At 57.2% G+C, this 22,711-nt stretch overlaps 10 protein-coding genes across 10 annotated transcripts; 6 read left to right on the top strand and 4 right to left on the bottom strand.

The window, feature by feature from the left end:
* The first annotated feature begins 105 nt into the window (after window positions 1-105).
* On the top strand, window positions 106-1,813 carry L969DRAFT_89761 (uncharacterized protein). The gene is made up of 2 exons (XM_014710859.1): window positions 106-1,427; window positions 1,475-1,813. The coding sequence occupies exons 1-2, from the start codon at window positions 345-347 to the stop codon at window positions 1,541-1,543; spliced, it is 1,152 nt and encodes a 383-aa protein (XP_014566345.1). The 5' UTR covers window positions 106-344; the 3' UTR covers window positions 1,544-1,813.
* Window positions 1,814-1,838: 25 nt separating this feature from the next.
* L969DRAFT_52216 (uncharacterized protein) lies at window positions 1,839-3,464 on the bottom strand (the record flags this gene model as incomplete). Its single annotated transcript, XM_014710858.1, has 5 exons — window positions 1,839-2,114; window positions 2,169-2,788; window positions 2,844-2,894; window positions 2,960-3,113; window positions 3,393-3,464. The coding sequence occupies 5 exons, from the start codon at window positions 3,462-3,464 to the stop codon at window positions 1,839-1,841; spliced, it is 1,173 nt and encodes a 390-aa protein (XP_014566344.1).
* A 354-nt stretch (window positions 3,465-3,818) lies between these two features.
* Window positions 3,819-6,040, top strand: L969DRAFT_25661 (uncharacterized protein; the record flags this gene model as incomplete). The annotated part of the gene is made up of 2 exons (XM_014710590.1): window positions 3,819-5,722; window positions 5,770-6,040. 2 exons carry the CDS (start codon window positions 3,819-3,821, stop codon window positions 6,038-6,040), a joined length of 2,175 nt encoding a protein of 724 aa, XP_014566076.1.
* Window positions 6,041-6,127: 87 nt separating this feature from the next.
* On the bottom strand, window positions 6,128-9,602 carry L969DRAFT_52685 (uncharacterized protein; the record flags this gene model as incomplete). The annotated part of the gene is made up of 4 exons (XM_014710857.1): window positions 6,128-6,558; window positions 6,607-6,740; window positions 6,792-7,858; window positions 7,911-9,602. The coding sequence occupies 4 exons, from the start codon at window positions 9,600-9,602 to the stop codon at window positions 6,128-6,130; spliced, it is 3,324 nt and encodes a 1,107-aa protein (XP_014566343.1).
* An 893-nt stretch (window positions 9,603-10,495) lies between these two features.
* Window positions 10,496-12,624, top strand: L969DRAFT_89758 (uncharacterized protein). Its single transcript, XM_014710856.1, has 5 exons — window positions 10,496-10,816; window positions 10,876-10,886; window positions 10,949-11,020; window positions 11,077-11,215; window positions 11,270-12,624. Exons 1-5 carry the CDS (start codon window positions 10,801-10,803, stop codon window positions 12,604-12,606), a joined length of 1,575 nt encoding a protein of 524 aa, XP_014566342.1. The 5' UTR covers window positions 10,496-10,800; the 3' UTR covers window positions 12,607-12,624.
* Window positions 12,625-12,805: 181 nt separating this feature from the next.
* Window positions 12,806-14,537, top strand: L969DRAFT_601776 (uncharacterized protein). Its single transcript, XM_014710855.1, has 3 exons — window positions 12,806-13,086; window positions 13,136-13,761; window positions 13,813-14,537. The coding sequence occupies exons 1-3, from the start codon at window positions 13,005-13,007 to the stop codon at window positions 14,446-14,448; spliced, it is 1,344 nt and encodes a 447-aa protein (XP_014566341.1). The 5' UTR covers window positions 12,806-13,004; the 3' UTR covers window positions 14,449-14,537.
* Window positions 14,538-14,689: 152 nt separating this feature from the next.
* L969DRAFT_96300 (uncharacterized protein) lies at window positions 14,690-17,803 on the top strand (the record flags this gene model as incomplete). Its single annotated transcript, XM_014710854.1, has 15 exons — window positions 14,690-14,761; window positions 14,820-14,940; window positions 15,000-15,096; window positions 15,159-15,409; window positions 15,460-15,541; window positions 15,596-15,887; window positions 15,938-16,043; window positions 16,107-16,171; window positions 16,221-16,381; window positions 16,432-16,829; window positions 16,878-17,109; window positions 17,215-17,314; window positions 17,434-17,550; window positions 17,617-17,707; window positions 17,766-17,803. The coding sequence occupies 15 exons, from the start codon at window positions 14,690-14,692 to the stop codon at window positions 17,801-17,803; spliced, it is 2,223 nt and encodes a 740-aa protein (XP_014566340.1).
* Window positions 17,804-17,855: 52 nt separating this feature from the next.
* On the bottom strand, window positions 17,856-18,905 carry L969DRAFT_96299 (uncharacterized protein; the record flags this gene model as incomplete). The annotated part of the gene is made up of 7 exons (XM_014710853.1): window positions 17,856-18,136; window positions 18,183-18,226; window positions 18,282-18,403; window positions 18,453-18,589; window positions 18,650-18,732; window positions 18,792-18,837; window positions 18,896-18,905. The coding sequence occupies 7 exons, from the start codon at window positions 18,903-18,905 to the stop codon at window positions 17,856-17,858; spliced, it is 723 nt and encodes a 240-aa protein (XP_014566339.1).
* A 250-nt stretch (window positions 18,906-19,155) lies between these two features.
* On the top strand, window positions 19,156-20,853 carry L969DRAFT_83068 (uncharacterized protein; the record flags this gene model as incomplete). Its single annotated transcript, XM_014710852.1, has 2 exons — window positions 19,156-20,022; window positions 20,131-20,853. The coding sequence occupies 2 exons, from the start codon at window positions 19,156-19,158 to the stop codon at window positions 20,851-20,853; spliced, it is 1,590 nt and encodes a 529-aa protein (XP_014566338.1).
* Window positions 20,854-20,906: 53 nt separating this feature from the next.
* Window positions 20,907-22,702, bottom strand: L969DRAFT_89753 (uncharacterized protein). The gene is made up of 2 exons (XM_014710851.1): window positions 22,495-22,702; window positions 20,907-22,435 (listed from the first exon to the last, which is right to left on the bottom strand). Exons 1-2 carry the CDS (start codon window positions 22,639-22,641, stop codon window positions 20,975-20,977), a joined length of 1,608 nt encoding a protein of 535 aa, XP_014566337.1. The 5' UTR covers window positions 22,642-22,702; the 3' UTR covers window positions 20,907-20,974.
* Between the last annotated feature and the right edge of the window lie 9 nt (window positions 22,703-22,711).

Raw genomic sequence — 22,711 nt, 5'->3', positions numbered from 1 at the left:
GCAAGACAATCGGCTCGCACGAACACGTGGAAGGTCAATCGATCATTATCATCACGCGATCAGTCGCCCCCGGGCGTGCCTCTGCTCGAATTTGCCTGCCATGCCGGCTAGAGCATCCTCACCGTCGCCGGCCCGGTCTGGCGCGCAGAGCAGCAGCTGCGTCACTCAAGTCGAACCCGAAGATGATGCCGCCATCACGCGGCGCCTCAAGCTCGAAGCTGCCGTCACTGCTCGGGCAAAGGGTACGAGAGAGCGAGTCCGCAGGTGAGCTCGCTCTCGCTGCTTGGGTGTCGTCTGACCGTGAAATCCATGACAGGATGTCCCCGAGCTGGTTCTCTGTCACGATGGGCACGGGCATCGTCCACACGCTGCTCTTCTTGCTCCCCTGGCCTTCCACACACGCGGTCTTTCGCGACATCGGCCTCGTCTTCCTCGTGGCGACGATGCTGCTCTTCATCTGCTTCTCCATCGCTCACGTGTCTCGCTACATCATCTTCAGGGGCATCTTCGGCGTCATGATCAGGCACGAGTCTCATTCGCTCTTTCTTGGTACTATCCCTATGGGATTTGTCACCATCGTGTCAGGCATCGTCGTCGAAGGTTACGCGTTCAATCTGCCGCATGTCGTATATGCCGCCAGCGGGCTTTGGTGGCTCGCGCTCGTCATGAGCATGCTCACCGCCACCGCGGTACCTTACGCCATGATGACGCTTCAGAAGCAATCCCAGCAAGGTCTCACAGCGCTCTGGCTCTTGCCCGTCGTCCCTCCCATCACCGTCGCAGCGGTTGGCAGTTCGATCGCGGCAGATCTCGTAGATGATGACCCGTCATACGCACTCACAATCTTACTGACAAGCTACGTCATGCTCGGCATAGGCTTCCTCCTGGCCTTTATGATCTTGACCTTGTATTTCGAAAGGCTGACCATGCACCATATGCCGGCTCGCGAGGTCATCGTCTCCACTTTCCTACCTCTCGGTCCATGCGGCCAGGCAGGTTATGCACTCATCGAACTCGGCAAAGTCTGTATGACGCTCTTTCCCGCTTTAGCCGCTCGAAACCCAGATCGTCCGGGCCGAAAAGACCTCTCGCCCGTCGGCCCTGCAATGTACGGCTGCGGGCTGGTGCTCGGCCTGATGCTATGGGGACTTGGCATGTGGTGGGCTCTGCTTGCAATCGTCAGCGTCGGCCAAAGCTTCATGAATCCCAAAGAGACTACTTTCTCAATGGGATGGTGGAGCTTCACCTTTCCCCTCGGCAGTATGACGCTCCTGACGCTTTCGCTCGCGTCAGCCTTTGACTCTTTGTTCTTCAAAGTCGTCGCGACAATCATGACCGGTGCTGTCCTCGCTCTCTGGCTACTCGTAGCGATCCCGACGGCCATAGGCTTCGTCCGCGGCACTCAGGTCTTCCAAGCGCCTTGTCTGGTCAGTAAGGACATCTCCGTGCTACTCCAGTCTGATAAGGGACGCAGGCTGATCTACCGGACAAGGAAGCCCGAGAGACAGGTGCGCATGAGGCCGAGAAAGGCAGCGCGATGTAGCGTCCTCACGAGTGCTCGCTGGCGCGCGTCTGGGTCACATCAGTACCAACAACGACGCCGCGTGCTCGTGCCTCGTCAGCGCGGACGTACAGCATCATCGCCGGCGTCTCAAGTGGCGCATACGAACTTGTCGACAGACTGCCAGCACACGTGTGTAAGAACTATCTCAGACCGCGTCGCTGCAGCCGCCGATGTATGGCAGCGTAGGGCTCTCAGATTAGCCAACTCAAATGGCGACGACACGCAGACTACTGCTGCGTCATTCTCGGCATAAGCAACCACGAAACGCTATCAGCTAAGCATGCGACAGTGCATTCGTCTCGTCCAGAATCATCTGTTTCTGCCCGACCGAGAGACCCTTGTTCGCAACACCGAATGTGATCTGAGCTTTGGTCTTGCTGCCCTCTGCTTCCTCAAGTTCAGGCCAGCTTCGGGAATCGGCCTTGACAAGATTGATCTCTATCTTTGTGCCGAGGACGACATAGGTCGACGCGATAGGGTCGATCGGCCCGTAGAGCGAAAAGGTCTTCTGATAATGCTGCTCGTCCGGCAGTCGCAAATCGACATGCATCTGAGAACGAATACTTTCAGCTCTGCGACAACCCTATGAAGGAGAGCGACATACCTGCCACTGCTCGAAGATGACTCGCGAGTCTTCTTTGCTAGCTTTCTTGCCAAAGACAGACGCGATGACAGTCTTGGGTGTCTGATAAAAGTCATGACGCAGCCGAAGAGGCTCGATTGTCTTTGGCTTCGGCCTGCCTACGAAGAGATGTCGCGAGGTGGAACAGCCGGGCAGCGCGAGAAAATCGCCAAAGTCGAGCACACGCTTCTTGCAGCAGCTGTAGCCCTTGCTGCCTTCGTGGAAGACGGGATCGCCCGGATGGAAGCGACATTCGTCTGCGTTTCTGTCGAGACTGTCGTCGGCTGAAATGGGACACCCTTTGCGTTTGCATCTCATGCCGGCCTGTACGGACGCGTCTATGGGATCCTGCTCCAGCTCCGCGGCAGGTTCAGGACTTCGTGGTGACTCATCCGCTGCTGCTGAACGCGCCGGTCTTTGGAGGAGGACGGGCTGTGGAGCAGATGATTCGTCAGCGACGACTGCTGCTGCTAGCTTGCTGGCCAGATCTGGACTAGCAGGGTCCTTTGGCGCTGGCGCTGCTGGCACTTCCAAGGGTTCACTGGAATGACTGCCTGTCGCGCATGGCGGTATCTTCATAAAGTCATCGAAGTCGAGTACAGCTGGACAGTGCAAAGAGATGAGCAAGCACACAGAGAGGCCAGCTCTGGGACGGACGCTTGTTGATGTCTTTGCAGCAGGCGTATGACTTGAGACCCTCATGAAAGACTTTTGTGGCGAAATCTGAATGTCAGCGATCCACCGACGACGGCGGCGGTCACTGTCAAGCTTACCGGGATGACCAGGATGGAAGCTACAAGTGTCATCCTTGTTGTCCGTGTCGTCAAAGTCTTGATTGCATCCTCGTCGGGTACAGCGCATGCCTCGAAGCTCGACAGCGAGAGCGCGAGGGAAAGCAGAACGAATGGATTCGTGCAATGTCCAGCACTGTCGGCACCAGCGAGTCTAGGGGATGCTACTGACGCTCGTCTCTGCACTGTACAGCAAGGCTATGGCGGCTACACGCAAGCGCTCCACCTGTGAGCGACGGCAAAGATTTACGCGAGCGTGCACCGTCAGCGCTTCGGCAGTCCGCATTCGAGGCCATTCTCGAGCCAAGTCATGCTCCAGCTCTGTCGTGCGTCCGTCCTGTCCGGCTCTGCTCGGAGACCATCATCGAGCAGCTGTGCGAGTCCGCGCAAGCACTGTAGCCACATTCACGCCCACCGGTGACGTGCTAAGCTCTCCTGCCTCGGCGACAGAGAGCAACACACTTGGCAGACACACGGTTTGTTGCATCGTACTTGCTCTGTACAAATGACCATGAGCTGTGCAACGACTCGTCGGCCGGCAGAGAACGAGCGCAGGGACGAACGACGACAGGCCGGGGCACTGCCAAGCCATGGGACTTCTTGGCAAAGGCTTATCGGTGACAACTTCGTCATCATGAGACTAGCCTCGCTCGAGACTGGCCATTGTGATCGACGCTGCGCTACGATCAGCTACGCATCACTTCGCTACCGAGAATGCAATCGGCCTTGGCGCAACTTCGATAGCTCGGCCGCCGCCGCTTAGCGCGCTAGCCGGCGAGCCAGTCCTGTGCACAACTCTGCCCTCCTGTACCGGGCCTCAGACAGGACCGGTGCTGGCAATATGGTGACACGAAGCGAGCTCATGCAAGGCTTTGCGCTTTTCTGGCACGAGCAGCGCTTCCATCTGTTTCAGCAGTTCGTACATGTGCCCATCGGCGTGCTCTTCCTCGTCATCTGCGCATGGGCACTCGAACAGGCCATCGTCATCTCGTTTCCCGCACCTGTCATACTGGCGGCTCTCTTCTTCGCGCTGCTGCTCCTGCTCGATTACCTATCGCCACGCCGAGCGATGGTAAAGAACAATGATGGCAAGCTCGAACGTCCTCGCTTCGCCAAACCGCTCGTCGATTACCCACTGTACTTGCTAGCACCGCCTTGTGATTGTCTCCTGCGAAACATGTCACTCTTCTTCACTGGGAGCTTCATCAGTATACCCAAGCGTGACCAGCTGCCTTTGGAGCAGATCGGCCTGCTCACAGCAGGCTTCCTCTTGACGCTCGTGCTCGCTTGGCCCTTCACAGTCCTCTGGTACCGCATTGTATCGCGAGTGCCCATCGGCTGTCTACAAGATCCGCCTCGCAGGCAGAGGCAGACGGGTCAGGATGGCGACCCGGAAAAGGGCCTCTCGACGCAGACATCGGACGAAGACGACGACGATGACGAACGAGAGCAGGAAGAGATTGATCGCGAATTCGGTCAGCTCTCTGCCGATGCACCCCAGGGTCGCCTCCATCGCGACATTATCGTCTTTCGAGGCGAGCTCTACCACGCTAAGTCGGTCGACCTGCCCCAACCGGCGGGCCACGTACAGCCCCCACCTCGCCTCCACCGAGCAAAGACCGAGCGACCTAGCATGATCTGGAGCCCGAGCTGGCTGAGAAACCCTTTCGCATTGCCATCTGATCCTATCGATGAAAGCAAGCAGGCGATGCCTCCAGGATCACCCAGCGATCCCACTCTCAGTCGTTCGGCGAGCGAACCCAACATGCGCGCTGCTGCGAACTCGAGCACGGCTGCTGGCACGCCAGACACCCAGGGCAATAATTCGACCAGAAGGCCCTCCCAAGTCACGCTGGCTATACCGGAGCTCGACAAGAGGCTGAGCAGCAGTCAAGCGTCGCCGTCCGCAAGCCCGACGACTTATCTGACGATCGGCAATGAAGTTCTAGCTCTCAAACGTATCGAATCAAATGAGCAAGAAACGAAACTCGCCGGCTTGTCTGAACGCCGCCGTTCTGATGTACAGTCTCTGCTCAACCAACGCGCAGGCGCACAGCCGATCTCCAACGATAAGATCATCGATGCAGAGGACGCAGATGGCATTCAGATCCGACGCGTAGCTCAGCTCTTCGGCGACTTGGTAGATCCACTTGTCTTCGCCAGTCTCATCGTGATTGGCCTGCCCCTCTACTACGCAGCGAACTTCCGAGGCAACGAGCTACCTCTCTTTATCGGACTGAACGCCGGCTCATACCTCCTGGCCATTCGCCTGATACCGCCCAAGATGACGAGAATCTTCCATCCGATACTCGTCAGCGCAGCCTTGACCTTTGTCTCGATATGGGCTCTAGGTGCGATACGTAGCGAAGGCTTGCAGACGACCCTCTCGCGCTATCAGCGCCGGACGACAGTAGCCGACCTATTCTCTCCGACAGAGTGGCGGGATACGCCAGATATAAGCCGAGTTCCCGGCATGGGTGATCTCCTGGTCATCCTGCTCGAGGCAGGTATCATCGCACTTATGATGCCACTGTACCGCTATCGTCGCGATCTCAAGAAGTACAGCGTTAAGTTCATCGTCCTCATACTACCAAACTGCGCCCTTGCGCTCTTCCTCTGGCCCTTGCTTGCTCGTGCGATTGGCTTGCCGCTAGCAATAGCAGCCGCTTTCGCCGGCAAATTTACTAGCACTCCATTGGGCATCGAGATTGCTGCTGCACTTGGCGCGGACCAGGGAATCGAAGTGTAAGCCGGGCTGACCTGCTGTCTGTGCCTGGCTAACCCGACGACAGTGTCATCATCGTGGTAGTGGGCATCGTCGTCGTGTTGCTCTCCCCACTCGCATTACCGCTCATGGGCGTCAAGAAGCACGAGCATCTGCTCATTGGCAGCAGCACGGGCTGTCTAGCCGGAGCAATCGGCGCCTCTGCGCTCTTAAGCAAAGGCAGCCCGCGCCAATTCGCACTCGCCTCGCTCACTTTCGTCATTTACGGCACAGTCATACTGATCTGCGTTTCGATTCCTCCTGTGGCCGATTTCATCGGCAAGGTTGCAGGCGTATAGATAGCACAATAGACCATACATTCTAGATACGACCGACAATAATGTTGTTCTACAAGTTGTGCTCATTTGCGCGCTGTTGCACAAGTGTCACATAGGTTGCTTAGTACTGAAGCTTTCGTCCTGCCAGCCCCTTGAACCACGCCAGCCGTCTCGCGAACCGATAAAGAATCGATGTCTGCAGAGCTGCGTAGCAGTCGGTCTAGCTGCCGGATCAATCTCGAGGCAGCGACGGACGACGTCGATCGCGTCGGCAAGTAAGCCGCTACCGGCGAGCGTCTGCCATTTCGAAGGATCGTCGTCTGTCGGCTCATCTTCTTGTGTGTCTTCGTCTCCATCTTCGTCAAAATCGAGCTCTGGCACGCTGTGACCTTGCGAGGACGGCGTCCGCGTGGGCGGTAGGAATGGATCCAGCGCGTCGAACATATCAACTGCCAGCGGTGCAGCTCCTGGCATGCCCGAGTGCCGTCGTGCGAGCCGCAGGTTGAGTGCTTCACTTGCTCTCGTACCGTCCAGAAGTCCTGTAAGAGATAGTGAGCTGAGCCAGGTGACAGAGCGAATGAAGCTACCTTGCGCAGCTTCTTCGCTATTCCAGAAAGGACATTCTCCGCAGACAAGGACAAAGCCGAGCACGCCGAGCGCCCAGATATCGGTCTCCTTGCCGCTGTATCGCTCTCCACGCAGAACTTCGGGAGCCGCAAAGCTAGTGCATAAAATCAGCAGGCGTGGTAACCTCAACGGCGCAAGTGCTTACTCCAATGTGCCCGAAAAGGTATCAAACTTTTTACCCTCGCGTATATATGCAGCGCTGCCAAAGTCGATGAGCTGAACATTGCCAGCTGAGTCGAGAATAACGTTTTCGTCCTTGATGTCACGATGTACGATCATACGCTCGTGCAGATACGCGAGCGCATCGGCAATCTGACTTAGAATAGTACGGATCTCCCGCAACGGCAGACCTTCCGGCCTGGCATCAACATAGTCGAATAGATCCTGCCCATCGCCATAGCGCGGCATGACGAGATAGTAATGCTCTGCATCCTCGAAGAAGTCGAGCATGCTGCAAATGTTGGGATGCCCGGTTGTGCGAGCTTCGTGTTCGACGGGCTGGCCTGATCGGATAGACTTGCGACGGGCGACTGCTGCTCTTCGTTCGGCCAGAGGCGAGGGCTGGTAAGGCAAGCGTCTCAGGTGATCCAGCACATGGATCTCGACGGGTATAGGCCCAAGCACACGGTGATTCTTCCAGCAATCTGCGAGGATACGCTGCTTGATGATGTACTTGATGACCACGTCCGGTCCTGTTGGCCGACCGTCCGTGCCCCTCTCGCGACCACGCGTGACGAGGCCGTATGCGCCCTTGCCCGTCTCACCTTGCACGGCAAAGCTCGTGATATTCCTGGCCTTGGTGCATGCGCTGTATTCGTGCGGATCGGCAGGCCCGAGTGCGCTGAGTGGTAACGGGCTAGGTGGTCTAGGCAACGTGCCCAGTCTGAGTTTGCTGAGGGACGGCCGACTTGTCAGCCGCTGTACCGGGCTTCGGTTCGCCGCGACGTGCAGTTCGCGCATGGATGTCGTTTTGCGAACCTTGTTACTGACCAGGCCTATACTGGATGAGGAGCTCTTGTGGATCAGAGCTCGAGGTGTTGCGGTCGAGTCAGACAGCGGTTGCGAGCTTTTCTGGGAGCTTGGCGTTCGTGGACCCTCTTCTACATCTGCGTACTCCTCCTCGCTCGATGAGTCACTCGCTGACAAATGCTGATCACCCTCGTAATGTGCGATCCTGCCATTGCCAAACATGCCTCCCAAGCCTGCCCATTCCTGGAAGAACGGCATCAGCAAGTGGCTGGCGCGCTGTGCAACAAGTACTCACTTCGGTTGTTGGTGTCATGATGACTTCTCCTCGACCATCGAAAGAGCGAGCGCCTTCTCGACTCCAAGGACTTGAATCTGCGAACTCGTCTTCGAAGGTATAGGCCGGGCCAAGCAATGGCGAGACTTGCGAGAGCGCCGGATTGGCCGACAAGAGTTCGCCCGCTCTGGTACCATGTCGGCTACGCATCCTTTTTGGCAAGATGGGTCTCGGTCCGGCAGGATCCCCATCCGCACCGGTACCCGATGTCCGCCTGCTGAGCGAAGGCGAGTTGGCCGCGGAGGCGAGCCGTATTTGGTTGGGAGATGCTGGCCTAGACGGTAGTCTAGAGTGCGGCGCACTGACCGCATTGTAATACGGCAAAGAAGCTTGTCGACGTTTGCGTTGAATCAAGGTGCCGATTGCGCTGTGCGCAGTCGAGCCAGGCGATACAGAGCCTTGGGAAGACACTGACGCGCGCTGACTCAGAACGATCGAAGGCAGGGATCGGTCGGGCAGCGGACTACTGCCAGGGCTGACGTCGAGCGTCCGGTCTCGCTGCGAGTCTATGGCAGGTTCGCGATCATCTGGGGAATGACCATGCGATGAAAGCTCCGAAGTTGAAACGGACCGCGCCTGCGAACGTGGTCGTACGAGCATAGGCGGGCAGATGAACGTCCTGCTTGTGCCACTCGGCAAGCGTGACCTTGGCTGGGGCTGAGGCGAATGACTGGCCTGTCGGGATCTGGAGCTTACTGCATCGCCCGAGCCTTGACTGGGGGCGATGCGATCCGACGAGTCATTGGAGCCTATGCCTGAGCTCGATCTGCGTGGATGCTGTCTGCCACTTTGCCAGACGAATGCATTCTGGCCAAGCTGACTCGGACTGACAGGCGAACCAGTCTGTGGCGGCGTATGAGCAGCCGGGGAAGGGCTGCTGTCGTAGCCCGGCGAGACTCGCCTAAGTGGCATGAGACCGTCCGCTTCTTCGTCCTGCTGCGTCAAAGCAGGCCGACCGGGGCTTCTGCGCCCATCGGATCCGACAGAGCTGGCTTCGAGTGCGAGTCTACGAGTCTCGTCTGACGACGCTCGACCGACGGCACTGAGGGACAAGCTAGAAAGCGAGGGATATCTCTTGGTGCCAAGCTGTTGCTGCTGCTCTGTACTTTGCATCGGATCTGCTACGGGCACCTGCTCGTCTGCCGCGAGGCGGCGCGATGCAATGTTGAGCTCTGGTATCAGGCCAAACGCGCTGACGGGGTCCGGGGTCTCTTCTGATGGCGAGACGGGCGTAGAGAAGTATTGGTCGAAGAGGCCGCCGGTACGAACGTGTCGGGCGGGCTGCTCTGCTGACTGATGCTCCTGGATCGTCTGCTCTGCCCGCCTGGGTGCAGTGTTGTCCGACATGGCAGTCGAAACGGCGAGACTGTTGAGTCTCGAGCGGATCTTGTGCTGACCCGATGATCTCTCGGATGGTGTGGTAGCGGCAGACGAGTCATGATTGAGAGTGCTCTCTCGCAGGGTCGGACTGGAGCTCGACTGACGCCTGAGCGAGAGAGAAGAGAGCTGAGGCAGCCATGACCTCTCCTGCGAAGCGCTTGCTTCTCGCGCGGGATCCGATTCTCTGCGTGCCTGACGAGCGCTCGTGTCCGAGCTCGGCGATGTCTGCGATGAATCGCCGCCTTCAGACTGTGTGGGCGAATGCGGCGCCATCGCCCATGGGCAGATGTCAGCCCGCCAGTGGAAATGTTGAACGTTTCAATCCCGTGTAAAAGTGTCTGCCTGCAGTCTCAATCGATGACGAGTGGGCGTGCACGTGTTAAATGATTTGCTCGATCGAGCTCAAGCGCCGCCGCCGCCGCCGCCCGTGCTTTCACAGAGCTGAGCTGCTAGGCAGACTCTTTCAAGGCGTGTTGTGACGTTCTCTATCGACTGACCACAAGCCAAGCCAGACCAAAGCTCCCAGGGAATCAGTCGTACGCGAAGCATATGATGGACAGTATGGCCTGCAATGCACGCAACGTCGTAGATCTAGACAGGATTGCAAACATTCGTCGAGTCCACGGACAGATGTCAGCGAACACCGCTCGGGGCTCCCTTGCAGGTCTAGGCAGAGAGGCCTCGAGCAAAGGCTGACTTGGGTAGAGCGCGAACTGCCCGGAACCTGTGCAAAGTGCGAATGATGAGGGGCCAGCGCGTGCACGCATATATTTGCAGGTCTCATGAGCTTGACGCTGAAGAAGGATTGTGCGGATTGCATCTGGCAAACGCTGCGCCTCCGTCCGCTAGCAGCAAGGATCTCTGGGAGACCATGACGACGTACCTGTGCAAGCTGGAGCGCTGATCACGCGCCTGTGCCAAACATCTCGTTTGTGCTGACAAGATCAGAGTGCCTATGTGCGAGCAGTGCCTGTCTGAGATAGACAAGAGCTGTTGTATCGACTGGATGGAGCTGATGCATCTGCTGAGGCGAATAGCACCATGTCACAAACGAGGGGGGGGTGACGCGGTTGCAAATCACAAGAGAAACTCGGTGAAAAGAGGTACGCTTCCTCACGCCCATCCGTGATTCTGTCCTGACAAAAAAGTCTTCAAATTGTAGGTCACTCGAGCATCTCATCGTTCGTATCGACCCTCTCTCAGTAGCCTGACTCCATTTCGCCCTCATGGAGCTCGTGCCACCGACCAGCGGTCAGGGGACGCGATCGGTCCCTCGCATGCAAAATTTTGCATCGACCGCAGATTTGCTCATGGCCGCTGGCCGTCCCCGAAGTGTGCATCCCGCACGAGCACTACATCTCTCGGTCTCTACCGTCCAGCTCTCAACCGTTGCCACATCCCCCTACCAATCCTAGGGGACCATTCTCTGACACGGTGCCTTTGTCGTTTTGCAGTGCAATAGATTAGCAAAATGGGAAAGGAAAAGGGTTGGTGCAGACTCTCTGACTCCGACAGTACTCATGGCTGACCCGTCCATCGCTCACAGGTCACGTTAACGTCAGCTCTTGCCACGCGAGCCAGCTGAACAGTGACTCATCACTTTTTTTCTGCGCTCACAGGTCGTCGTCATCGGTCACGTCGATTCCGGTAAATCGACGACCACTGGTCACTTGATCTACAAATGCGGTGGTGTAAGTGCTCCCTCATCTGACCGTCGCCATTTGACGCTCATGCCTCGCCTCGACAGATCGATAAGCGAACTATCGAAAAGTTCGAGAAGGAAGCTGCCGAACTCGGCAAGGGCTCCTTCAAGTATGCATGGGTGCTCGACAAGCTAAAAGCCGAGCGTGAGCGTGGTATCACGATCGACATTGCCCTATGGAAGTGTGAGTGACTCCTACACGTCGCTGCCGAGGAACGCGCTGATTTTGTCCCCACAGTCGAGACGCCAAAGTACTTTGTCACCGTCATCGACGCTCCCGGCCATCGTGACTTCATCAAGAACATGATCACCGGCACATCCCAGGCCGATTGCGCCATTCTCATCATCGCCGCCGGCACGGGCGAATTCGAGGCCGGCATCTCAAAGGATGGCCAGACGCGCGAGCACGCGTTGCTCGCCTTCACGCTAGGTGTCCGTCAGCTCATCGTCGCCATCAACAAGATGGACACGACAAAGTGGTCCGAGTCCCGATACGAGGAAATCGTCAAGGAGACCTCCAACTTCATCAAGAAGGTCGGCTTCAATCCCAAGGGCGTCGCCTTTGTGCCCATCTCCGGCTGGCACGGTGACAACATGCTCGAGGAATCCGTCAACATGACCTGGTTCAAGGGATGGGTCAAGGAGACCAAGGCCGGCGAGGTCAAGGGCAAGACTTTGCTCCAGGCCATTGACGCCATCGAGCCTCCCGTACGACCATCAGACAAGCCCCTCCGTCTGCCTCTCCAGGATGTCTACAAGATTGGCGGTATCGGAACAGTGCCCGTTGGTCGTGTCGAGACTGGCACCATCAAGGCCGGCATGGTCGTCGTCTTTGCGCCCACCAACGTCACGACTGAAGTCAAGTCGGTCGAGATGCACCACGAACAGCTCGAGGCAGGTCAGCCAGGTGACAACGTCGGATTCAACGTGAAGAACGTCTCCGTCAAGGACATCCGTCGTGGCAACGTTGCCGGCGACACCAAGAACGACCCCCCCAAGGAGGCCGCCTCTTTCATCGCCCAGGTCATCGTGCTCAACCACCCCGGTCAGATCGGTGCGGGATACCAGCCCGTCCTCGATTGCCACACCGCCCACATCGCCTGCAAGTTCGAAGCGCTGAACGAGAAGATTGACCGCCGAACAGGCAAGTCGATCGAGTCATCGCCCAAGTTTGTCAAGAGCGGCGATGCCGCACTTGTCAACATGGTCCCAAGCAAGCCTCTCTGTGTCGAGCCATTCTCTGCCTACCCACCTCTCGGCCGTTTCGCTGTCCGTGACATGCGTCAAACCGTCGCTGTCGGTGTCATCAAGAGCGTGAGTCTTTTCATCGATCCTCATCTTTGCTCTCCTTCTCGGTCTCGCTGCTGCGCGTCCGTGCGCACTGCGCGGAGATGGATGACAAGAGACCATCTGCTTGACACTATTCGAGCATCTGGCTTCCCCATTGATCTCTCACCCTCTCGTCCGCGCTGGGATTCCCGTACTGACACTGCATGCGTTCTCCAGGTCGAGAAGACCGATGGCAAGTCTGGCAAGGTGACAAAGGCAGCAGAGAAGGCGCTCAAGAAGAAATGATCGCATTCTCCATCAACCTCCTAGCCCTCGTCTACAATGCAGATGTAACTTTTCCAATTCGATTGCTTTTTGCCACGAACGCCCGCTGTTGCTATCCTGATGAGCCAGCCATTGACATGCGAGTCATGTGACGAGGCAGGCTTCCGTCTATGCGCAGGGTTGGCTCCCATGACATGACACGATGATTAGCCATCGCGCGTCGTAACGCCGCACATTTTAACTTTAGCGTTTGATGGCGCGTCACCGGACAAGGAAGCCTGACGAAGATTCGCCCAGCACATCGGCTGAAGATACTGTGTGGCCATGCTGGGCCTAGATGCTTGCTGCACGCTTTGTGCCTGTCGCCATAAAGACGGACTGCAGCAAGGCACACGCTTGCAAGCGCACAGACTGACGAGATGCCGTACCTCGATCTGCCAGAGCAGGGCGTCAGCTTCTGGTACCGTCTGTATGGACAGAGTGACACGCTCGCTGACAAGGGTCAGTGCTGCTTGTCTGACCGACGACTCACGCTCATAGCTCGCTGCAGATGCTGCCATCGATCCCCTCAAGCCAACAGTCCTCTTCGTCCACCCGACTTTCCTCGGCCTCAACTTCTTCGAGTCTGTCTTTCGAGATCGTCAGATGCGCGACAACCTCAACATCGTCCTGCTCGATCTGAGACTGCACGGAAGGACGAGGTCAGAAGTCGACGCGCGACACGATCTCTTCGTCACCGCAGCCGACCTTGCCCACTTTATGGCAGAGCTCGATGTTCCCTGCGCGCACGTCGTCGGCGTACACACCACTGGCAGCATGGCAGCACTCCGACTTGCGCTGCTCTTCCCGCACCGAGTACAGAGCCTACAGATGATCTCTGTCCCTGACATGGTCGAGAAGGACAGTAAGATGAAGGTCTTCAGGGAGATTGTGACAGCATGGGTCACGCCGGCAGATCCAGACGAATGGCGAGAAGCCGTCGACTCGGTGCTCGACTACTTCTTCAACGAACAGCTCACGCCCGCCGAATACGAGCGCTTCTTTGGCATCTTCATCCGACGATGGTCGCCCGCCAGAGCGGCGATGATCTCTGAAGTCTTTCGCTACTACGGCGCGAGGACCGATATACCTGCCGAATGCCTCGCCAAGCTCGCCATGCCGATCAGGATCTATCATGTGCGCTCTGTCATCCTTGCCCAGAGCACTCTCGCTGACCGCAACACACAGGGCACGGAAGACAGGGCATATGACGATGCGGCATCAATCCTGCTCCGAGACCAGCTGACTGGCGCCCGTGATGGCGCAGAACTTCATTACATCCAAGGCGCTCCCTTCTTACTCACCTGGACCCACGCGAAAGAGATCAACCCGATCATGCTAGAGTATGTCCAGCGTTGGAACACTACGGCGGCTGTCGCCAAGGCGCCAGGCTGCGAATTTGCCGCCGCCCTGCACAAGATGGTCGAGATCACTGGTGACAGAGTCTATCTCACCCGCTCGACGCGTGATCCGATGAGCTTCAGCGCAATCTCCCCAATCGCGCGCGAGGAGGGCGCAGCTCTGTATAGCAGCCTGTACCGGCTCCAGCCGACCCAGTTCTGTCTCGTTGGCGGCAATGATCCCGAAGTCTGGGAATTTCGTCCAGAATCGGATCGACGGCACTCGCAGCTTTGGGAGTCCAATGAGACGTCTCGCATCAAGAGTCCGATGCTGCAGCTCTACTTCAATATCTCTACCGAGACTGTCACCACGCTTGTTGACACGCCACGCACACCCGACATCCCCATCATTGAGGGTATGCAAGTCTTCAAATTGGACACTATCGAAGCGCAGCAATCACAAAGCACAGCAGTCATCTCATAGGCCGTCTGTACGGGGAATTTACAGGTTGTTGTAGGCTTCGCGCATGAATCTGCCATCCATCACAGTTCGTCTCGTCCTGTCGCGCTCTCTCGACCGATCGCGATCTTTTTCTGAGGGCCGGTCACGGCACGGCAGAACAGCGGCTTGTCCAGGCTTGAGCAGCGAGGCCTTGGATCCGTCACAGGCGATAGAGCCGCGAGAGCAAGGTCTGCTCGCCTGACGCGCGGAAAGAGCAAGCAAGATGTCCTACACAGCAGCCTATGCCTTTCACAGGCCACATAATATCCCGAATAGCCACACAGCAGTCTTCGACGTGAGCCCGAGCGACGGACAACCCACAGCGTGACTGACTCGCCAAGTGCGCACCCTAGGAGGTCATGGCAGTCTTGCCCAGTCTCACCGTCGCTCATCTTCAGCTCGTCATTCGAACGATCAATCGAGATTTCAACTTTATGAACTTGGCCGTCAGCGGGCGCAAGGCTGAGATTGCAGGCAAGCTTCGAGCTGCTCTCAGCCCACAAGCCCGGCATTGAAGCCTTGATCTTTTCCAGCTCGAATACGAGAACTGCTACAGAGCACTGTCGTCAACGATTTGACGGTCTTCCAGCGCCTCAGGACGGTCGTGCTCGATGTCTTTTACAACCGCATGTCAGTCAATGCGCTGCCTTGACTCATTCCTGAGCTGACGCGCTTGTACGTATGTCACACAGCCCGACCAACTCTCCTGCAAGGCCGGGAATCACCCAACCGCACCCACAGAATGGCGCGACACGCATCATCCTTCCCCCCAGTCAGCCCAGCTTCACACCCAGTGCTCCCGTTCCGCAAGGACCGCGACCTGCGGTTCCTGCCCAGATTGCCGCACGACCAGCAGCGGTCCTACCGGCTCCCAATATCGAATTCAGAGCCAGTCCATTTTACCGCATAGAACGCCACTTGACTAGCCTGCACGGCTGTCCGCGTGAGATCGTCGTATGACTGCACTGCAAGCATCTGACTGTCACTCATCAGGCGCTGCGGTCCAAGAACGCAAGACGGTCACGATGCCCTTCAACCTACAAGAGTCGCATCGTCAGCTCATCCTTGACGGCAGGCAAGTCCTGCCCATTCAGCTTCACATTTCACGCTCAGACTCGAGCGCGAGCAGGGCCAACCCAGCGAACCCGCAATATCAAATGCGACTATTCGCCACATCCGAGGATTTCTACGCCGGCACTTCATACCCTCACCCGTCCAGAGTGACCGAGCCATGTCCCATTGACTTCCCGACGACGTGCGAGATAAAGATGAACTCCTTCCTCTGCGATGCAAATACGCGCGGCCTAAAGAAGCGACCGGGCAGCGCGCCACCTGCTCATCTCGGCTCTGTCAGAGGCCAAGCAAATCCAGCAGTAACCTACGCCAATCGCGTCGAATTCATCTACGTCAACACTGAGAAGGCAAGCTCGCTGCAGTAGTGAGCAGATTGCGCTGATCACGTGTATGGCAGAAATACTGGGTCGTCGTATGTCTGGTGCAATACTACTCTGTACCCGTCGTTCTCGACAGGATACGCAAGGGAAACCGCAGGACTGCGGCAATGGTCGTGCAAGAAAGTTCGTTGGGCTCTTTACGAGCTGCCTACCTACCTCGCTGATCACCGCTTTGCCCGCGCCCAGTTTTAAAAGATACGGAGGAGAACCCAGACGTGGTGATGAAGTCGACACTGTCTATGAAAGATCCGGTGCGTACAAGTCGTTTCTTCGCTACAAGAGGCTGACATAGAGCTGCAGTTGAGCTTCATGCGGATCAAGACGCCCTGTCGTGGTCGACGGTGTACTCACTTGCAATGCTTTGACGCCGAGACTTTCTTGACAATCATGGAGCAAACGCCGACATTTCAATGCCCGGTCTGCAACAAAGTGACGGACGTGGATGACATGTTTGTCGACGAGTGGGCATTGTCGCTGTGCTACTCTCAGAGCAAGCTCATGGCCACAGCAGGTACTTTGACGAGGTGATGCATGCCGTACCGGAAAAGGTTGAAACTGTGGTGGTTTACCCTGACGCAAAGTGGGAGTCCGAGGATCTCAAATATGGCACCACAGTCGAAGTGCTAGCGAAGCAAGCCGAACTGGCAGCAGCGGCAGCTCGTGCGCCCCTGAAAGCAGTCGCTGAAGTCATCTCGCTCGAGGATGACTCTGATGACACCGAATCGGTCTATGACGCTGCGAGCTCGGGCCTCAACGGACACTCGCCAGCGAAACCTGCACCGACCAAGTTGGCGGCTGTCATCGATCTCACACTCAGCTCTGATGAAGGCGAACCGTCCGATCGAGATGAATATCCGCTCGCCCAGATGACGCGCAAAACATCGTCCAGTGTGCCACAATGGATGCCAGGTAAGGCATATCTGCTGCATCGCGTGCTTGGCTGAAGATGAATGCTAGATGAATACCGGTCAAACGGTCAGCAGCTCGGGCCCGATCTCACAAGGATGCGATCTGCTTCCGGTGATGATGCCCATGCACCCGTCCGTCCGTTGCGAGCAGACGACACGACGCTCTACACTCGGGCACCATCTTATCCCTCTGGCGCAACTTCGCGGAAGCGCAATGCAAGCTACGACGATGGCACGCCAGAGCCAGACCTGTACTATCAGCCACCTCGTCAGCGTACGAGGTTTGACTAGATTGCCTGCCGCAAGCTGTTGCAAACATGTTGTCTGTTCTGTTGCACGCCTAGCATCTCGTGACGCGCGACTTTGCGGAATTTCCATCATCGCAGAACTTCGACAGCTCGACCGCGGCGAAAGCGCAAGATGGCCACGCACGAGACCAAGTCGGGACTAGACAAGGCTGATGCGCCGGCCAAGTCTGATCTCAAGGTAGGCATGCACCGTGTTGGCTTGCCATGAAGAGATGCTGAACAGCTGCTGTCCCTCTCCGTCTCTCCATCCACCACATTCATGCCGATTGGCTCGCTACGACTTCTGCGATCACATAGGCCATTGTGAAAGCAGCAGACATGTCAGAAGAGCTACAGCAGGACGCTGTAGATGTGACAAAGGCCGCCTTCGAAAAGTTCAATCTCGAAAAGGACATTGCAGCCTTTGTCAAGCGAGTACGTCTGCTTCACGGTCCCGATGGACTCACTGGATGGCCCGACTGACCTTTGTCTGATCTCCAGGAGTTCGACAAGAAGCACGGTTCTACATGGCACGCCGTCGTCGGCAAGAACTTTGGCAGCTATGTCACCCACGAGTCTGGCAATTTCGTCTGTACGCTCGAGTGGCTTGTGCGCAATAGTATCGTCATGCTGATCTGAGACATGCGCAGACTTCTATCTTGGACAAGTTGCAGTCGTGAGCGCATGAACCGGTCTGTCTAGCCCTGCCAGGGGCACTGACATGATAACGCAGTTACTGTTCAAGTCTGGCTGAGCTGTCCGGCATACAGCCGCTCGTGTGACCGCACGCAGTCGATGACACTGCTCATCCAGCGCATCTCGAGATATGCCTGATCTCTGCCTTTTCCTCTCAAAAAGTCGACGACCACACGCAGCAAGCGCGGGGTAGTCAAATCGAGTCTGCAACCTGTTGACGCAACTAAGACCAAGGCTGTAGTGATGCAGACGTCCTCATGCTGAGACCGAGTCGCATCGAGTCTATGATCGCAGAGTACAATGAGGTACAAGGTATAGCTAGCTACTGCGAGTGCCGCGTTTGTTTTAGTCGATGTTCCTCCTGATCGGACTCCTGCTTCTCGCCCGTCGCGGCTTGCTGGCTTTCTCACTAGATCTGTAAACGTAGGCGCGTCAACGTCGAGAAGCAAGCATGCTATGACTCGACGCACGGTGGCGGTCGCACGAAAGCAAAGTCGCATTGAAGGGTCTGTTCGAGTAGCTCGGTACCTGATGCACCACTGATGGCAGCCTCCGCTTCTGCGCGCGTCTCGTACTCGACAAGAGCATAGCCCTGCACAAACGATGAGCACCATGTCGGGCTGAAGTGAAGAGATGATCACCTTGACGTAGCCCGTTCGTCTGTCCAAGTTGAGATGCAAGTTCTTGATCTCCCCAAAGTCGCCAAACTTGTCTTGCAGATCTTCTTCAGAGCACTCCTCGTGCAGGCCGGTCACGATGACGATCCATCCCTCGATAGCTGTGAAGGATGGCACTCTTCAACGCCTCGCTCGTCGTTCAAAGACTTGCTCGAGCTCACATCTTGCTGCATTGCCGAGCGCGCCTGCCGTCTCGAGCTCGTCTTGCTTGAGCGACTCGTACTGTGCCGTCGCATCCTCTGGCCTGTCGCCTGCGTGCGTCTCTCGAGGGTAAGCTCAGTGACTGCGCCTGCCTCTGAAGACTCGCCTGATTTGAAGCCTCGCCCCTTTCTCGTTACTGCCGGTTGATCTGCCGCTCTGTCGGTGTGAGAGGCTTTCCTGCGACACGTGAACATGCCGCTGCTCACCAATGTCCATGCTGCCAGAGAGAGCCTTGCAATTGAGTCTCCGGCGAGTTCGCTCTGCCACGGCTGCCACGTGTCGTCTGTCCTTCCACGTCACCCACGTCACCCGGGCCCCGACTCGAGCGCAGATCCCACAGTGGCTTGTCTTCCCATGTCATGGCTTGCAAACGAAGCGATGCTCTCAAGCTATCCCATCCGCCTGTCTCTGTCGCCAGTGTACCTCTATATAGACCAGTCTCGCCCCAGCACGGCGATCCCTGGTCATGTCAATCTCAAAGAGTCTCCTGGCCGGCGCCTTGCTTGTCTCTGCTTCACTCGCGGCTCCTTCGCCATCACAAGGAGCAGCAGGATCGAGCATCCAACTCAATGGCGTCGTCAGGTACACGACCCCCGAAAGAGCAGCTTCGGCGCAGAATGAGACTGGACTCAATTTCGGTGATTCTGCCCGTTTGCGTGCTCGCATGCAGATGAACCAAGGGCAAGACAACTTTGTTCATTCCTTTGCTGCCGGTCAGGTCATCGGAACCAACAAAATCAACGAGGTCCTCATTCCGGTGGGTATCGGAGCAGATGGCGATGTGAAGCTGCTCATCCTCGACTCGGGATCGAGCAACACCTGGGCTGGCTCACTACAGCCCGTCAACAAATCATCGACGACAGTCTCGACGGGCAAGAAGGTCTCGCTCAGCTATGGCACCGGTGCCATGCAAGGAGACCTCGTCAATGATCAGATCACGATAGGCCCGATGGTGATCAAAAACCAGGGTATCACGATCGCCACGCAGACAAGAGACTTTCAAGATGCCGACGGTATAGCCGGCATCGGCGGTGTCGCTCTCACCTCACGCACCATCGTAGGCGCACCACAGGAAACGATTCCTACCCTCATGGACAATCTGCTATCACAAGGCATCATCTCGCAGCCTTACCTCAGTGTGGCCATGCAGCCTGGCAACAAGGTCGATGCCCAAAACACTCGCGTCACCTTTGGAGCTATCGACAACGACTCTTTCGTGGGCGAGCTCAATTTCGTGCCTATCACCAAAGCCCCGCAAGCTGGTCGATTTTGGGGTGTGGACCTCAGTGTAGCAGTCGGCACTGCTCGCGTGTGCAACAATGCGCCTGTTATCGTAAGCCCGGAGCGGTATTGAGGCGGGCTGCACTGACTTGGCGAGGCACAGATCGATACGGGCACCTCCATTGCCCTCCTTGCCTCAGATTACTTCTCTGTCTATCAGAAAGCCGTCGGAGGCAAAGTGGATGCCCGATCTGGTCTGCTCGCTGTCAAGCGCTCTGCTCTCCAATCGCTGGCTCTCACGTTCGGCAAATCAACGTATACCTTGTCGGCAGAAGCTCAAGTCTTTCCATCCGAGCTCAACTCGATGCTGGGCGTCTTGCCTACCGGATTTGATGCATGGGGCATCATGGGCTCTCTCGGCACGCCTTCGGGAAGCGGGCTAGACGGTATCATCGGCCAATCAGTCCTGCAGCGCCTCTTTGTCGTCTTTGACAGCGGCATGCCTCCGAGAGTGGGATTTGCAAACACTCGGCTCACGCAAGGCGGCACGAACAATGACGTTGCTTTGACTTTACCTCAGCAGTCCGCACAGACATCGGCTCTTCAGCAATCCTCGGCCATTACGAGTGGCGCATCCAGCAACGCCGTTCCGGGCACGAGTCCTTTACAAGCTAGCGCAGGTGTCAGTCAGCCCGATCAGACCGGTGCGAACGCAAGCGTGGGTGCTACTGCACAGGTGACCGGTCAACAAGCGCCCATGCAAGCACCCCCGTCCGGCACGGCCTCGACGCAAGGCGCGCAGACCGATGTAGCCTCTTCTATCGCCAATGCGTTTGGATCTATCTTCAAGAGCTCAGCCCCACGCAATACGGGAGAGGCTGCTCAGAGCGTTCAGGCTGCAGCCCTTCTGCTCGGTACCACCGCCCTAGCATTCTTGCTCTAAGTTGTACCTGCCTCGCACTCTGACATAACAAGCTTGCAATCCGATATTTCTCACAGACGTGCTGAATACATAAACAAGTGGATGCGTGTCCGACCGTAATGTCCATCATGAGAGGTCGTCATCAGGAGATGAAGCCGGCTTGCTCCCATTGGGAGACGATACCGGCCAATGCTGGATCGCCAGGCTTGCCGCCGTTTTGCTGGCCCGGCGCTGCAATAAGAGCACTGTTTCGCCAGAAGCGAGGATCGTTTGCTTGCGCTTGAGCATCGTAGGGCGTCGCAGGTGCCGAGCTCGTGTTGGCCGATGAGCCGTCATGGAGCGAATCCGTTTCGAGATGTGGCGTCGCCAGGGGAACCTCGAGCTCTTCTCGCGCTCGCGTTAGGGAAGCGGCTTCGTCTTCCTCGGCCAGAGTGTTGATGTGGCCGTATCGCCGTAGAGATGTCTTTGAGCTCATGCGACGAGGATTGACCGGTCTCGATTGCCCGTGACCACTGTCAGATGTCGTGACAATGGCCGGAGGGAGCTCGCGCTCCGGTCTATCGAATGACGAACGAGCATAATCCACACTGCGCGTCGAGAGGGTGCGCCGGGGTGAGTCTTCGATGATGCCATGCATGGACTGCCTGTGGGCATGTGTGGGAAGTGGTGCATCGTAGCTCGAGTAGTATTGCGGCTGTTGTGACATGACTGATGCTCGCATCGAGGCGCGGGGATCTTGCAGATTGCCAGAGGCAGAGCTCTCTGACATGTTGCGCCCGTGAGAGACTTGGGAATATTGCTGGCCGGCATTGTAGTGCGTGTCTGCACTGTAGTAGTCACCGGCGGAGTACTGACCGATGGGTGTGTGCATCAGACCCGAACTCGACATTGACGCGTGACGGGCGTGGCTGCCGTCGACAGTGCCAATCGCTGTGCCGTCTGCAAACTCTTCTTCGTCGTCGTCTGCAGTGCCAACCTCCTTGTGGGCTCCTGGCTCCCACATCTGATCGGTAAACACATCTCCGTTGTTAGGGCCGGCTCTTTGACGCCGCCGCCTTGCGCAGGCAAAGAAGATCAAGCCGGCCAGAACGATGAGACCGACGAGTGAGCCTATGACGGCACCAACGATCGTGCCTGTGGAGGTAGAACCACCAGAGGATGTGTCGGAGACGGGCACGAGTGAGCCAATGATTGAAGTGCTCGTGCTCATACTGCCATCGCCCGCAGTCACAATAACGATAGTGGTGGAGAAGCTGGTTGAGGCTATCCTCGTGCTTGTCAATTGGCCGCCACTGCTTGTACCCGGCGTGAGGATCACCGCAGGCGTTGTCGTCACTGCAGCCGCGGAGCTCGTGGCATCTGGCAAAGTACTGCTCGAACTGGGTGAAGCGACGACGATGACACTGCTCGAGGTCGTGGTGGCCACTACTATTGGGATCGGACTGGTCGTCGGAGCAGCGCTTGTGATGGGTGTGCTGGTCGGGCTTGTGGAAGGGCTTGTTGTGGTGGGGGAGGTCGAGCAGCTTGACGAGACTGCGATGACGGATGATCCCACGGAGGTGGACTGGACATTGCTCGTGATGATGGTCGTGTGTACCTGGCCCTGACAGAACAGCACGAGATGAGCCATACGGACATGTCAGTAGCTTCATGTTCGCCCACAGGAAAGAGCGAGGTGAGTAGATTGCCGAGGGTGCTGTTGATGGTGATGGGCAAGCCAGGATCGGTGTAGGTGCTCGTGATGACCCGCTGGCTGTTGACGGTGGCAGTGTAGTACTCTGTCGAGTAGAACGTCTGACAATCTGCCATCCTTGTCAGCCCACTGTGCCGCCAATGGTCTCTCTCTCTCTCTTTTTGTGGTGATGATGTGGATCTGCGT

This window comes from Mixia osmundae (genome assembly GCF_000708205.1).
Source record: "Mixia osmundae IAM 14324 unplaced genomic scaffold scaffold_9, whole genome shotgun sequence".
NCBI classification, from domain to species: Eukaryota; Fungi; Basidiomycota; class Mixiomycetes; order Mixiales; family Mixiaceae; genus Mixia; species Mixia osmundae.
This window is presented reverse-complemented; position numbering and strand designations above follow the sequence as displayed.

Bases quoted from the DNA above. Each gene is read 5' to 3' on its own strand.
- L969DRAFT_89761 (XM_014710859.1), top strand. From the start codon at position 345: ATGGGCACGGGCATCGTCCACACGCTGCTCTTCTTGCTCCCCTGGCCT. The intron at 1,428-1,474 runs GTCAGTAAGGAC...TAAGGGACGCAG, and splicing joins TCTTCCAAGCGCCTTGTCTG to GCTGATCTACCGGACAAGGA.
- L969DRAFT_89758 (XM_014710856.1), top strand. The intron at 11,021-11,076 runs GTAAGTGCTCCC...TCGCCTCGACAG, and splicing joins TGATCTACAAATGCGGTGGT to ATCGATAAGCGAACTATCGA. The intron at 11,216-11,269 runs GTGAGTGACTCC...TTGTCCCCACAG, and splicing joins CGACATTGCCCTATGGAAGT to TCGAGACGCCAAAGTACTTT.
- L969DRAFT_601776 (XM_014710855.1), top strand. From the start codon at position 13,005: ATGCCGTACCTCGATCTGCCAGAGCAGGGCGTCAGCTTCTGGTACCGT. The intron at 13,087-13,135 runs GTCAGTGCTGCT...AGCTCGCTGCAG, and splicing joins TGACACGCTCGCTGACAAGG to ATGCTGCCATCGATCCCCTC. The intron at 13,762-13,812 runs GTGCGCTCTGTC...CGCAACACACAG, and splicing joins TGCCGATCAGGATCTATCAT to GGCACGGAAGACAGGGCATA.
- L969DRAFT_89753 (XM_014710851.1), bottom strand. From the start codon at position 22,641: ATGGCAGATTGTCAGACGTTCTACTCGACAGAGTACTACACTGCCACC. The intron at 22,436-22,494 runs GTGGGCGAACAT...CTGTTCTGTCAG, and splicing joins TACTCACCTCGCTCTTTCCT to GGCCAGGTACACACGACCAT.